The sequence below is a fragment of the Bidens hawaiensis genome, unplaced genomic scaffold (assembly GCF_021521415.1).
Source record: "Bidens hawaiensis isolate Kalapana, Puna unplaced genomic scaffold, B.hawaiensis_p1.1 tig00026827_1, whole genome shotgun sequence".
NCBI lineage: Eukaryota > Viridiplantae > Streptophyta > Magnoliopsida > Asterales > Asteraceae > Bidens > Bidens hawaiensis.
In genome coordinates, this window is record NW_027494316.1 from 49,245 (window position 1) to 64,970 (window position 15,726).

Below are 15,726 nucleotides of genomic sequence, written 5' to 3' on the forward strand. Positions count from 1 at the left end.
TCGGCCTAAGCAAGGATTAATCAAAGATTACTTGTGGAGTACTCAACATCTAGGCGCGATATTTACAACTATAGTTTAAGGCATGAAACAACACACTTTTTGTATCGTCTTTTTAATATGCAATATACTAAATCAACAACTTGGCAGGCACATATTGCTTTCATAAAAACAATTTAAGGAAAAAAAACCTAGATTGATAACATATTATCCAAAACAAATAATTTGCAGATTTTGGCTTAAAAGGCTTATAATTTAACTTATCATATGGTAGACTGCTAACACTATATAACACACGTAAACAAAGTAATTACCAAAATAACCCAACTTCCAACAATTTAGCTCACAAAACCCAACTGTTAATGTGAAAAGGTACATCTTTTAACAAGTTCTTCAAAACAACACAAAATCTTTTTTGATAGAAACCATAAATGATTGACTCTTAACAAGATAACCTGGACATCAAGACTAGGTTCGACTTCAACGATTCTCTAAGCCACAAGAGTGCTAGCGGTGGTTGACTCACTGCAAAGACAAACAGCAATTAGTAAACAGAGTACAATAAAAAACACCTTTAAACATAAATAAAAAGTGCGAGTAAATAATTACAAAAACTCCATAAGTAAAACAGAGTAGATGGACCAGAGAGTTTTAATGGTTTAACAATTTAAACATATTTTAAAATCTATATAAAATATATAGTAAATAATAAAAAAAGTTATTAAAAGTGACAAATTAGGCAACCTAGCTTCAGTTTGGATTAAACTTGCAACAAATTTCAAGTCAGTTTATGGGAACACAAGTGCTTTAACAAAAAATGAACAAAAATATTACAAAAAGAATAAGTAACATACTATTTCCAGACGGGTGGAAGCTTTTTGGTTTTCTTGTAGTAACGGGCAAGTCGATGAATCCTGCTCTCAACAAGAATCAACCTGAACTTGGAATCTTTGTCTTTCCTGTTCCTCTCCAAATGCTTTCTGATTGCAACCGCCTTCTTGATCAGGTGGTACAAATCCTCAGGGATTTCAGGAGCAAGCCCTGTTAATGTGTATAATAAACACAAATCAGCCAACTAACTAATAATGATAATAAGAATAATATAACAGTTAATGTACTAGAATGATAGTATAATGCATACCATGAGCCTTGAGAATTCTGAGAATCTTGCTTCCGGTCACACTGTTAACCTGAGCAATACCGTGAGAGTCACGAAGTATGACACCTATCTGGGACGGTGTGAGACCCTTCTTCGCAAACTTGCAGATGCTGTCTTGAACCTGATAAATTTAAAAAAACTTTTATAATCAAATTGAAATTCATCACTAAAATAATATCTTGTTGAGCAGAAAGTAAAAATATGAAAACTAAACAAAATGTGAAACCCTAGGCTTTACTTCAATAACTATGAAGCTCAATTTTAGCAAACTAGCAGTTTAAGCATCTATCACTAATATCATTTTATAAAAACAAAAAGTAAAAAATAAAAAATTATGATTAATCTTTATCAGTTTTATTTGCATTTTTAACTTGGATAAACACACTAAAGTATATAAATATAAATCAAACTCTAAAGGCAATGGATTAAAGAATATTCAGCAGTTTCAGTGTTAAAAACATCAACTTATAAGGTCAGCAAATTAATAAAAAATAGCCAATAAACATAAAACAAAATAAAAATGAAAAACGTAAAAAAAAAAAACATACATCCTGAGCAGAGATCTTCAACCAGCTTGGTGGAGTCCTCTTGTAGGGCTTGGCTGATGCAGAAATACCCTTTCTGTAAATTAGACAATTATCATTTAGTAATTGATTTGAGTCTACTAATAAAATGAGATGAGATAATAATAATAATAATAATAATAATAATAATACCCTTTGCTGTGCATACGACCCATGGTGACGGTGGTTAGGTGTTGCTTCTGCTGCTGCGCCGGTGGATGAAGAACAAAACCCTAGATATGCAAATGGAGGCGCAAAGAGAAAACTTATGGATCCATGACCATTTATAGTATGGATTTAAGGGTATTCCAGTACAGGCCCGGTTTTTAGATAAGTTGGGCTTCGTATCATGGTAATTGGGCTCAATGCATTTGAAGTTTTGAAATGTGATATTATGATAAAAGAAAATGCTCTATTAATTATGGTTAAAATAAATTTTATTTAGCTTTTTTAGAGGTGTTAAAAAAGGGGTCTGGAATAACCTGACGAACCCATTTCTAAAATCGGTTTGACCCAAACGGATTTCAGCTGTGTCAGTTTGTATATTGGCTTTCCATGACGTCACTCAAAAAGGTTTACAACCCGATCCGGGTTGCCCAACCTGGTCCTAGCATGCCGCCAATTTGGACCACAAGCCAGTTTCAACTCAAACCAAACTAATCTGTATATGGTTCGAATATTTTCCTCCATAACCGGTTTGTGACCTGAACCGGTTTTGACCCATGTTAACAAAAGTGATTAGGTATAAAACCGGTTTGGGAAAAAAATGTACACCTCACATATTGTTTTAGCAATCTACCTATATAATAAAATAGTGGATTTTCAATTAACCATTCCCCCTACTTTTCATCAAATCTATTTAAATTGTTACATGACATTTTGACATTTTTTTTATATTTTCATTTTCATAAAAATATTTTTTATTAAATCTTTTTAAATTGCCACATGGAACTTTGGCTTTTTTTTATTTTTTCCTTTTCATCAAATATTTGTTAAATTGCTACATGCAATTTTGGCCGTTTTTTTTATTTTTTTCTTTTTATTAAAATATTTGTTATCAAATCTCTTTATATTGCCTCATGACATTTTTGGCATTTTTTTTCCTTTTCATTAAAATTAAAATTGAATTTACATATAGCTGATTGTGTAAACAACCAAACTATGTCAAAGGCAGTTCTATTTTCATCCTTCAGGTTTAAACCTAACAATTCTCATTGGCTGATGCTCTTCTTTATCAGAATTCATTTGTAATATACATGTTCTATTTGCATGATTCCATTATGAATATTCAATTTACAGATTCTATTGGAATATACATGTTCATATGTAATCCTCAACCCTAATTCGGTAATTGTTATACACTAATTTAAAGTATAAATGTGATTTGACTATACATGTTCAATTAACGATCATCGTCTGCTTTTGTATTTGTCTTTTACATTAGAATTATAAGGTTTGTTTGATTTCTTCTTTTTACATGTGTTTCTGTCGATGTTCATCAACATGAGTGTAGATTTATCGAATGCAACACAAAATTAAAACATTCATAGGAGATTCGTTGGTAAAAACATGGGTTCAATAAAATTAATTATATCCTTTTGGTTATTTGATTAAATCCAATTTATGAAATGAGACTTCTCAAATTTTATAACTTTGGTTTGAAATTAAAGAGTTATATTCATATTTCTATATAACTTTCTACAACATGACCTAAGTTTGACTCAATCGATACGATGATGCAATAGTTTCAATTAATCAAAATTTATCATGTTTATCTAACTCTGTGTCATAAATTAATCAAATAAACTTTTGATTGTTACAATTCTGATTGGTAACGTGATTTAAAAATTTGTGCAGATTGTCAAAAAACAATAGGGTTTCGATTTTGGGCAAATAAATTAAGAGTGTTGAGGAATTCGAACGTGACTATGGTTCAAACTTACTCAATAAAAGAAATTTAGTTTTAAAAACCAGTTTCATATCATTATGATATCCTTTTATGGGCTTTATAGATCCAAGTGATATAAACAAGTTGGTAAGTTAACAATTTTATCCATTAAATATCAATTATGATTCTTTGGAGTGTAATATTATGAAATGTAATAAGACTTTAAGTGCCAAATATATATATATACAGAAAAGAGATCAAATAAAGTTAAGAAGTAATCTAGGAATGGTAAGAACCAATAGATTTTTTAAATGTGGCATTACAAATTATGGTGAAAGAATAGTTCCAAAAACTATGTCGGCTACAATGGTGAAAGGGTAATTCTAGAAAACTATATCGGGTTTTTGTAATTTTAAATCTCAATCATTGATTAACATGATCCAATTGCTATTATCTATTCATGGTCTTCCTAAAAAACTACTTATTTTAGGATAACCCTCCCACACACACACACACAGATATATATATCCAAACCTCTCGACCCTTTTCATTGAACCATTTTGATCTAGAGCTCATCAAAGAGTTTACTGAACTTGCCATGGATCATTCTATTTGCGTCTTCATTGTCTCAATTATTATATTTAATGTTATCTAATCAAGATCGGTACGTACGGATACTGTTTTGTGTTCAATTTCTTTAGAAGCAATCAAGCAATTGAATTATAATTTTGTTTTTCCTTGATTTATTTTGGGTCTAAATGTTATCATGTTTTATCAGGCCGAACGATGTTCAGTTTTTTGACCCATAGAAGTTGAGAGACTTGATCGATAGAGCTAAAGGGCTTATTTATACTATTGTTGATGTTGTTGCAGCTATTCTTGACTTTGTTATCACTATGAACATGCATTTCTACAAAACAAAGTAATAATTGATTGTCTGATATCCCCAGTTACATGGAAACTGTTCTTAATGTTTGAGATTTTTCCATTATAATTTTGTGTCATTATTAGTTTTTTTTTTCAATTTAGATAAATACATTTATACATATACAGTAAGTGTGTAGTGTTTATAGGAATAATGAGGACAATGCGGACATAGTGAACCCAAGTCTTAGGTTATGTTCAAGTAATTGAATGTGTTTTGTATAAGAAAAGGTAATTGTTTATTTGTGCATTTAAATTGCACCATCTGAATTCATGTTATGATTTTAACATTTTTTTTATTTTTTTAAAATAAAATATTGTTATGATAGGACAATAACATATGTACCCTTAGTCTTCTACAATTTTCTAATTTTTTTAGGTCGATTACAGTGGTTAAAATGCTCTTGAAAGGTTTTCCATTTGGTAAAGAAATCATCATTTTTGTATCAACCAATATACTTTGAGACGTTTTTGAAATTAAAATTTGTAGCATTTTTTTAAAAAAAAAACTAAACTTGAATGATGTTTCACATTGTTATAAGAATGTAAGGGTGATGATAAGCACCCGTTTTGAAAATAAATATTTTAGTGTTTTGATGTTAAAACTGATTAACATAGGTATATGAAAGGAATTAGATTTTCATTCAAAAAATGAAGTTTAGGTATACATTCTTGTGGTAACGGTAGCACGAGAGCATTATGTTCCTGCTCTCGGCTCTTCTTTTATAATAGTTGGAATTACAGCTGCTTTTTCAGCTTTTTGTTATGCTGAGTCGGCAAACCATTGCCCTTTAGCTGGACGCGCACAGTGTTGTTCCTAAATTTATGTTGGTGAAAGGTATATTCTTTAATATAATACTTATTCATATTGTAAAACATTGAATGCTTACATCATTATTATTTTGTAATTCCTCAGTCTTTCTTGGATAATCAACTGAGTTTTGAATTTGGAATGTACAATGATGTGTATCTTAGTCGTCCGTGGCATTTCTTTTAATCCGCTGCATGCATTTAACATTATTAAAGAATAATTATATGTAAACTAATGTCCTGCATTTGGTGTCAAATGTTATGTTCTTCCTTCAAGCATTGATCTTTGGCTCATATGGTCTACCAGCTTTTTCGACATTCTGTTCCCGGGCTCGGGCTATCATGTGTTGGAATCAAGGAGGTATTTATTAAAGTGGGTATTTATATTATTATTATTATTATTTTGTCTCTAAATAGTTTTTTATTATAATAAAATGAGTATTTATTTATTAATTTAATTTTTTACAAGTTATTTGTTCAAAACATATTTTCAGAGTTTAGGACCTCTTTGGATGAGTCTTTTTTTACATTTTTTTTTTTATTTTCCTAATTTTGTTTCGATAGGGAACAATCAAAGTATTAGACAACTTTAAGATTTAGTCTCTATGAAAGCTTACCAATAAAAAATTTTAAAGATTTATAACGTTTATTAACTACTACAAAACACGAATGTCTATTACGTGTATGCTATTGGTAATTTTGTGATATTAACAAAAATGTTTGTAATTGTTTATATTATCATTTTGTTTTATTATTATCCTATGTACAACATGTGTTTTTGTTTTGTTTTTTTAATTATATATTTTTTACTAACCCGTGTATCACACGGGTTCTAACCTAGTTAACTAATAATATAATTTTTTATATTTATTCTTACTTCTTCTCGCACCTAATTATCCTATATATTAATTTGGAACTCTTGACAGCTTTGGATGTTGCACTCTTAGCTTCATGTGTTGTACAATTCCTCATCTTCTTTCTTTAAAACATTTTTGAATAGCGTGCTATTCTAATTGGACCACACAAACCACTAACTACTACTCCCCACAGTCTTTTATTCTTTTCTATTAAACAAACAGACCATACAAATCAAATAATCTCTCTATCTCATCTCTATCCCACCTCGACTGGTATGTCTTTCTTCATGCACTAATTACTCTTAATTTGTTTCAAGACCTAATGTTTGTTTGAATTGTTTAATCAGAAGCTTGAAATAAAGCTCAGGCATTTGTAATCGTAATCGAATTACGGTCGTTCGACGGCTTTCTGGTAAGTTGTCTCTCGATAAGTTCATTTGTGATTTTGTTGACTTTAGGGCTTATGCCTAGCGATTATGATGCGCTTTACCTCAAATGTTGGATGTAGTTTCTTAATTGATATTGACTTTCAGTTTCAAATGATAATCTACAGGATTAGTATTCATAGGTTTCATCCATCAATCAATTTGTTTGATATAGGCGACAATGGATAATTGAATTCGGTGGGAAATGTCTTCATCCTGGATACGGAAGAGTGATTACGATTGGTTTGGCTATGGTTTTGCCCTAGGTAAGATTTTCGATCAAAATTAGGGGTTTGTTCCGCTTATGCTACTGTGTTTTGTCGTTTATAATTGTGCGTGTGTGTGTATTATAAAAATTATATAAATAATAAGTTCGGTATCTTTCATTGTAAATAATAAATGTTAGGTCATGAAAAAGATACCAAAGAGGAGGATGCTGCAATGTCTCATGGCGATGTTTTGGCTGTTGTCTTCGGCCAACGACCGTTTTGTAACTTTTTCAAGCCTGTCAAATAATATATTTGATTTTGTAATGGTATGTATCTTTGTGCATCAAGTCTCTATGTTTTGTTTTCGTTAAGGTTGGTTAATATTTGGTAAATGTGTTTTATAGCAATTTTAGGGTGGATTTGTGGAAATGTTATGCTTAATGGTGGTAGTACCTAATTCTTGGCATTCAATTGATAGCAATCTTCTTGAGTTGTTTGACTTCAGCTAATGGTACTGGTGTTATTATTTCCATTCAAGCTATTGAATTGTGCATATACTCTAGAGTTGTTACAATACCAAATTCAGTGGCATGACATTATGAAATAGGGAAAGTACACATATAAGATGGCATAAATTTTTATTTTGATATGACATAAATTATATGAAATAATGAAATATAGCACCTGCATCGTCAGTGGACTTGTACATAGTTCAAGAGAGGTAGTATGCTAAGCAAACAATTGTGTATGATGCTTCAAAAACATTACACATGTGATTCGTATTGTTACAAGACATAGTGTTATTCGAAGACAATTTGGTTCGCATAATGGGATTATGTTTTTTTCATCTTTATATGCTTATTCTTTGTATAAAATGATTCAAGTTTTGTGTTTTTTTTCAACATCTGCAACACAATTGGGAGTAGTTAAAATTTTCAATTTGCACATTATATGTATTCAATTGATAGTTTATCTTTACTCAATGTAAGGTCCAAGACGGATCTTTCAATTATGATATCAACGTATCTAACTGTTGGTGCGGAAATCCAACAGTAGACGATTCAAGAACAAGAAATATGAACACGTAGAACACGATGAATTGCTTCAAAACACACGTTATATAGAACGCCGGGTGCTTAAGCACAATACAAATCTCGTTCACTATGTCAAGGTGAATGGCCAAAACCACAAGTGAATGAACCACTCTAAACCCTATACATCATGTTCTATATATAGGGTATTCAATATGCTAGCCCAACAATAGCCCAAAAGTCCACCGAGATCCATAAGGATCTAGGTTTAGATACACAATCCCATAACATACAAACTAAGTACAAATCATCTAATCTAGGCCTAACAATCTCCCCCTTGGTTTTTAGCTTGGTTCTCAGTCTTGCTCCATATAGTCAATGTCAGCGTCTTTCAAAGCACCTGCCCAAAACTTGCACCTGATAATAGAGGCTACCATGCTTGTAATCTTTAGCAGCCGTTTCAAAGATCGGATCAAAAATTATTTGAAATGTATAGAGGGTCTTGATATCTTTCTATCCAAGCTTTAGCAAATCTCTTGGATCAACAAATCTGAATTGCCCTTTGCCCTTCTCCAAACGTACAACAATGGTGGTAGTCTCACTGTCATACATACAGAATCTCATGTTATCCAGAGTACCGTCTGGAATAGCCTTAGGCACAAAAATATGAGTAGCCTTCTTTGTAGCATGCCACATAACACTGACCATTGTCTTTTATGTCTTTGGATCCTTGACCCCCTTAGCTTTCTTCAAAAAAGATTCTGCAGTTGACATGTTCGGAAAGCCTCTATCAACTTGGCCTTTCAGAAAGTTCCAGAAATCTCTTCCACGTTTATCATTTGTTGGGTTGTGGAATGGAGAGTTTATCAAGTCACTGAGATCCACCTTAGTCTAAGATCCAAAGTCTTTCATCTTCTTATAGTACTCGGTGGTCCCGGACTTCCGTTTGACCCACCACATGTTCTTCTCAGCATCAAAACCCCATGACACAACTCCACTCCAGATCGATCCCCATAGTTATCTGAAAAACTCTCTGGAAAGGTGACAACGAACCTGTCTGGGTGATTAGATGACTCAACATTCTGATTGGAGTTTTTCATCACCATAAGCTTCTTCTGAACTCTATCTGACTTCTCTTTGGTAATTGGAGGTACAGACATATACTGTTTCAGCATCTCAGATTCATTTATGTTTTCAACTGGACGAACAGTAGAGCTACCACCTTGATCAACGTTGGGCATCTTTGAAATTACATCAGCACTGCTCTTGAATTCATCTCCAAACTTCCAAACAAGTTTTTGTTGGAGGTCTAGATAAATAGTAGTTAGCTCTCTCATGTTTGACTGAAGCTCTTTAATTTTGGAATCTTTGTCGGAGTTACTAGCTTCCAGTTCTTGGATCCGTACATCTTTGACAACAGAATCTTGTTCGAGCTTAAAGACTCGACGTTGAAGAGCATGTACATCAACAGGAGTATCCTCAAGTACAACTCCCTTACCTTTGTTCTTTAAATAAATTTCTTGCATGGCAAGAATCTGGGCAATCTTATCAGAAGCACCAGAGCTTGACCGACCCTGATTGATTGGGTCAGATGATCCAGAGGGAGCATCAGTGCATGGAATATAAGCCTCATCAGAGTGTGAATATCTGCCTCAAAATCAAACTCACTAGCAATGTCATCAAAGGCTCGATCTTGAGTATGAGGCTAGGCAGAGGATGGATTTGAATAAACATGAGTCTTAGGAGCAATCGACTCAGGCTGATGTGATTCTAGCTGTGGGCTTGTTGTTGTTGACGGTGTGGTTGCTTCATCATTAATGACCCGCACGCCAGGTCTCAGATCTTTCTTCCTTCGTTTACGTGTGAGATCGACGGCTGGTTCCTCGGGGACATCTTCATTCTCTTCATTTACAGCAGTTTCTTGAGGAAGCTTCGATGTAGTTGACTGTAGTAATTCTTTGAAAGTCTCAAAATTCGTTAGTTGCTCAGCAGTCGGAGCACTAACGGTGTCACGGTATTCTGTCTCTTCATTTTCATCATTAGAGATCTCAAATGTGGCAACACGCCTTTGAGTTGGCGCTGCATGTTCTTCAGCCACTTGAGCAATGACAGGAGCAACTTCTATTTCGGCAAACCGGCCAAATTTGACCAAAGCATGAAGGCCGTGATAAACGATCTTTGATCCTTTCCTGGACTGTTTCATCAACCCAAAAGTGTTATGTCCGTTCGACTTCATATCTAATGTTTCAACAGATTTGACAAGGTTAGTGTAATGAGAGTAAAAAATCATCTGTAAAAATCTAGGATACATAAGAAACATTTCCTTCTTCTTCTTCCCCTTTAAGTTTCTCATCATCTCATCAAAGACAAACTTGGAATAGTTGAAATTCCAATTCATGATCAGAGAAACTATAGCCGACATCTGCGTGTGGCTTATTTCGTCAGAACCTCCCTTTCTTCCCGACACACTTATGAAGAACGTGTGTATCAAGAATCTCCAGTACGGGTGAAACAATTTCTTGATTGCTGGAGGATAGGTTCCCTCATATCCCATTCGTGTAAGAACATCAGTGATTTCAGCAGTTGAATATTCCGTTGGGTAATCAGGTTGATCCCCAAACAAAAGCACCTCTCGTATGATGGCCTCTATGATGACGACCGACTTCTTTTGTAATTTGGAGTCAATCGAAACAACTCCACATGGTCCTCGCTGGTTGATTGAGGCGTTGTTCCAAAAATCTATGATCATTTTCCTACAGATGACAGGATTTTCTCGTAAGGCGTAAGAAATTCTGCAGGTGTTAAGGCCAACTATTATAGACTTGAACTCCTTGTGTGTTGGAGGTGGATCAAACAGGTGTCCAGCTATATTATGAGTGTCAACGAACTTTAAGGTGCCTAATCAGCCATTACTGCATCAAACGAGTCAAATTAGTGAATGCAAACTTGACTATAGTTAAATATAACAAGATCACATTTGGTGGACCATAAGAGAAAAATAATAATAATATAATTGAGTTCGGTCAAACACATTGGTTTTCGGTCAAAAGCCAAAGTTCTCTGTCAAGATTAACCGAGAACGTGAGTTCTCGGTCAAGGCCAGCGATTTCGGTCAACTAAAGTCAACCAAGAACGTGAGTTCTCGGTCAAATCCAGGAGATCTCGGTCAACGAAAGTCAACCAAGAACTTTTTGATTGGTTGACAGCTGGGGACAAAAAACCCTTTGTATTCCCACTTGGAAAGTGTGCCGTCTTCTCCGAGAACGCCGAAAACCCCATTAAACCTACAAAAAAACACCTTTGGATCCCCAACAATTAACCCTAACACATCCAATCGAGATCTCAAACACCAATTTAACAAATCAAAATCTTTGTTTGCCGATGAGATTTGTCTATCTATCTATTCATCGATTCTTGCGAACACAGCTCATAGGACCTCACAAAGAGCACTTAACTGGAACTTGGTTTCATTTACCTGTGATTCAAACAAAGAAGCTAACACCGATTAGAGCTTTTGATTAGTATAGCAGAAGAAGGTTCTCGGCCAGATGTTTTGTGAGAGAGAGACATATGTGATGAAAAACTTGATTTTGAAAATAATAACGATAATTGAGTTTAAGAACTTTTTATATCTCACAACTCGTGGGCCGAGAACCCTCATGGCCCGGAATGAACCCACCAAACATGGCCCAAACACAAAAAAACTTCTGACTTTTCCAATAATTTGGGCCGAGAACCCCTAATGACTGGCCAAATGGGCCCAGATAGCCATTTTGTCCCAGACCAGGTTTTAATGTATCCTTTAGACAAACAAAGCCCAATAACAACGTCCAATCAATCCAGTAGATAAATTTTAAGCCCAAATCACATTTTAATCACGTTGAAGACAGCCCAGTAAGAACATACGTTTCGAGGAGAGTGGTTTCGAGATAAAACAAAGAAAACATAAATAAACAAAAATAATAATAATAAAAGTAACACGAAAAAAAAATAATCCTTTTGAATTTTGCAAATTTGGGATCAAATTTCAGTACTTTGATAAAACTGCCGCCTTTATGAAAAGATCCGAACATGGAATCATATTGTTCAAGATGCTTTCACAAGGATTTATGTTCAGCGTTATTATGACATAAAGAAGCAGGTTGATAGCATGTATAACAAACTTAGCATGATTTTCATTGCATCAGTGATATGAGTTAGGTTCAGTTCGGCATAAAGCTTAGATAGACATCACTTATGGACCTGTGATGCCTCCTATCTCTTTTCAAAGCGTATTTGGCTTTCCCCAGATCACCCCAATTTGACTTCAACCCCTTAGTTCTTGATTAAAACATAGTAAACAATACAAACTTTGACCTTTAAGCTTATCAAAAGACAACAACACAGACTATATACGTACTTAGCTTCTCAACAACATTTTTTTTAAAATAACAATAGCAAATGCCTGTAAGTCCCGAATCTGGATCACTACAGTATGACAACAAAATATTTGTGGTAATCAAGATACTAACGGGCTCGTGTATGACTGGGTAATTACTTTTTTGCCTATCATTCGGAGAGATGTATATGGAGACATGCACATGTCTTCAAAATGACTCTCCACAGTAAGTTTAGCAAATTTAATTTATATCACTTCTACTTTTACACATCATGGAAAGCTACTATACAAATCAATGACTGTTCTAGAGCCTTTTAAGCTTAATAACTTCGCCCGTTAGGCACACAAACAATTTATCTATTATTTTCCAACGGTTGGATCAAAAAGTTGTTAACTGAATAAATATATCACTTCCCAGAGAGTTACAGAAGACACGCATGTTAAGAACTCAGTCACCCCGGTCACTCTTCAGTTTTCCGGTAAATGGCTATCCCGTATGACCACTGATGGTTAACAGGACCAAAACACATATGAAAATACGTGCCCCTCAAACTTGGAATTATCTACATAATTTTAAGTGAGAGAATTCAAAACACAAAACAAAACACATCACAATCACCCCAGGTGCTTTCCGTCTTTAGATAAATAGCTATCATGTGAATCTACAAGTAAATCGCCGGACCAAACATATACAAGTATATGTTCTTCAAACTTGAGCAACCGACATAATTTTAAGCGAGAATGAATTTAGAAAGACGTAAACAAAATTTTTATTATTATTATTATTATTTATTTTTTTAAATAAAAACACACACACTTCTTTTGGATTTTTGTAATATTTTCTCCCCCTAAATTTGTGCAAAAATAAAATATGTACAAATTTACCCTTAAATAGACTTAATCCTCGAAACGGAGCATTTTAAGAAAACTCACAAGCACATTAAATTTGGCTGTTCCGATCGGTTTTGTAAATAAGTCCGCCACATTATTATTAGTGTGAACTTGTTCAAGATGAATCAATTTTCGGTCATAGCAGTCATGAATAAAATGAATTTTAATGTCGATGTGCTTGGTTCTAGAGTGTTGAATCGGATTCTTAACAATAGCAATAGCAACATCATTATCACAAAAGATAGGAGTGTCAAGAAATTCCAAACCTTAATCCAGCAGTTGGTTTTGCATCCAGATAACCTGTGAGCAGCAAGCTAAAGCAGCAACATACTCCGCCTTGGCCATCGAAGTGGACATCGTTTGCTGTTTCTTACACTGCCATGAAATGAGACGATCTCCTAAAAACTGGCATCCGGCATATGTGGATTTTCTACCAATGTCATCTCCACCATAATTGCTATCGGCAAAAGCATAAAGATCAAAGTGTGAGTGTTTGGGATATAAAAGACCTAACTACGGTTGCCCCTTCAGATATCTAAAAGTACGTTTAACAGCAACAAATGAGAGAGTTTAGGGTTAGCCTGAAAACGAGCACATTGACAGACTGCAAACATGATGTCTGGGCGACTGGCAGTGAGATACATAAGAGACCCGATCATCGATCGATAGTATGTTTGATCTACGGGACTCCCTTCCGGATTAGACGACAGTAGAGGCCTTTCTGCCATGGGAGTGTTAGCACACTTGGAATCTTGAAACTCAAATTTTGCGAGCATATCCTCAACATACTTCCCTTGATGCAATAAAATTCCCGCCAAGCTTTGCGAACCTGTAACCCCAAAAATGTAGTCATTTCACCGAACGAACTCATTTCAAACTTTTTCTTCATTACTCCTTCAAATTTTGCACACAACTCAGCATTTGTGGATCCAAAAATAATATCATCCACATAGATTTGTACCAGTATCAAATCTTTTCCGACAGTTTTACGAAACAAGGTCTGATCAATGGTCCCTCGCTTGTAACCATGATCTAGAAGATGTGCGGTCAATGTGGCATACCATGCCCGAGGAGCCTGATGAAGCCCATACAATGCCTTGTCTAACTTGTAGACGTGATTTGGTTTCTTGGAGTCAACAAAACCCGGTGGCTGATCCACGTAGATCTCTTCTTTGACTTCGCCGTACAGAAATGTGGTCTTAACATCCATCTGATATGCTGTGAACCCCATGAATGACGTGTAGGCCAGAAAAATTCAGATGGCTTCAAGTCTAGCCACTGGTGCATAGACTTCCGTGTAATCTAACCCCTCAACTTGACGAAAACCGCGAACTACCAATCGTGCCTTGTTTCGAACAATAACCCCGGTGTCATCTTGCTTGTTTCGGAAGACCCATCTCATATCAAGTGCTTCGTTCCTTCCGATAACTCAACCAATCTCCAAACCTTCAACTTATCAAACTAATTCAATTATTCATGCATAGCATCTACCCAACTTGGTTCCTGAAGGGCCATTTTTACGGTATTTGGCTCAATTTGAGAAATGAAACCGGAAAACAAACAGTTGTTTATGTGTCCTGTCTGACTTCTAGTGGACACACCCGTTTCAAGAGGACCTATGACATTCTCAATTGGATGATTTTTCTGAATTCTTGAAGGAACCAAATGATCGGAAACATTCTCGGTAGAGTGCAAGTTTGTCATATTTTCATTAACATCGGCAAGAGGGTTCTTCCATCCAGAAGTCGCTGTACTATGTGAGTACGAGGTGCTGGTGACATATTCATTTGGAATGACATCGGGAAATAGTGTGCTCCCAAAAATTTGACAAATTGGACTCTCCCCCTTAACAATTGAAGTACTTTCTGATGGAGTTGGTGAAGATGTTGAAGTTGTGACCGTTTCTGGTTGGTGTACAGGCATGGACGGAGTGACATCGATTGGTTCTGTCAGATCATCAACAGGAGATATATGAGACACGGCATTTTGATCTTCTTTCACAATGTCTACGGAAGCTTCACCTGAGACGTTTGAGTTGGTGACTAGAAACACGATGAACGGTTTGAATAGTTCATCTTAGTCGAACAACCAGTCAGGACCGACGCGAGCATCAGTTTTGTTTTCTTCCAACCAACGAACATCGTATGATTCCAGAATCTGCTTGGTTGACTTGTTGTAGACCCTGTAGGCGGTATGACCCGCATAACCAACAAAGTAACAATCATCAGCTTTGGCCCCGAATTTCGGAGTAGATTCGAGATTTAGTAGAGTGCACGGACAACCAAATGCTCTGAAATATGCAACAATTGGCTTGTAACCATAGACAATCTCATATGGGGTTTTCATTTGTGACTTGTTGATTAACACCCGATTCTGAACATAACAGGCCGTGTTAATAGCTTCTGCCCAAAAGAACAATGACAGCTTAGAATCACACAACATAGTCCTTGCAGCTTCGATAAGAGTTCTGTTTCTCCTTTCAGCCACACCATTCTGTTGTGGTGTCCTTGCTGAACTATACTGACGGAGCACCCCCTTTTCGGAACAGAAGTAATTCAATGATGCGTTCTTGAATTCAGTACCATTATCACAAT

General features: G+C 35.1%; 1 protein-coding gene across 1 annotated transcript; it reads right to left on the reverse strand.

Moving 5' to 3' along the window:
• Positions 1-367: 367 nt before the first annotated feature.
• On the reverse strand, positions 368-2,004 carry LOC143574063 (small ribosomal subunit protein uS15-like). The gene is made up of 5 exons (XM_077058786.1): positions 1,873-2,004; positions 1,705-1,777; positions 1,139-1,277; positions 852-1,038; positions 368-522 (listed from the first exon to the last, which is right to left on the reverse strand). The coding sequence occupies exons 1-5, from the start codon at positions 1,893-1,895 to the stop codon at positions 489-491; spliced, it is 456 nt and encodes a 151-aa protein (XP_076914901.1). The 5' UTR covers positions 1,896-2,004; the 3' UTR covers positions 368-488.
• Between the last annotated feature and the right edge of the window lie 13,722 nt (positions 2,005-15,726).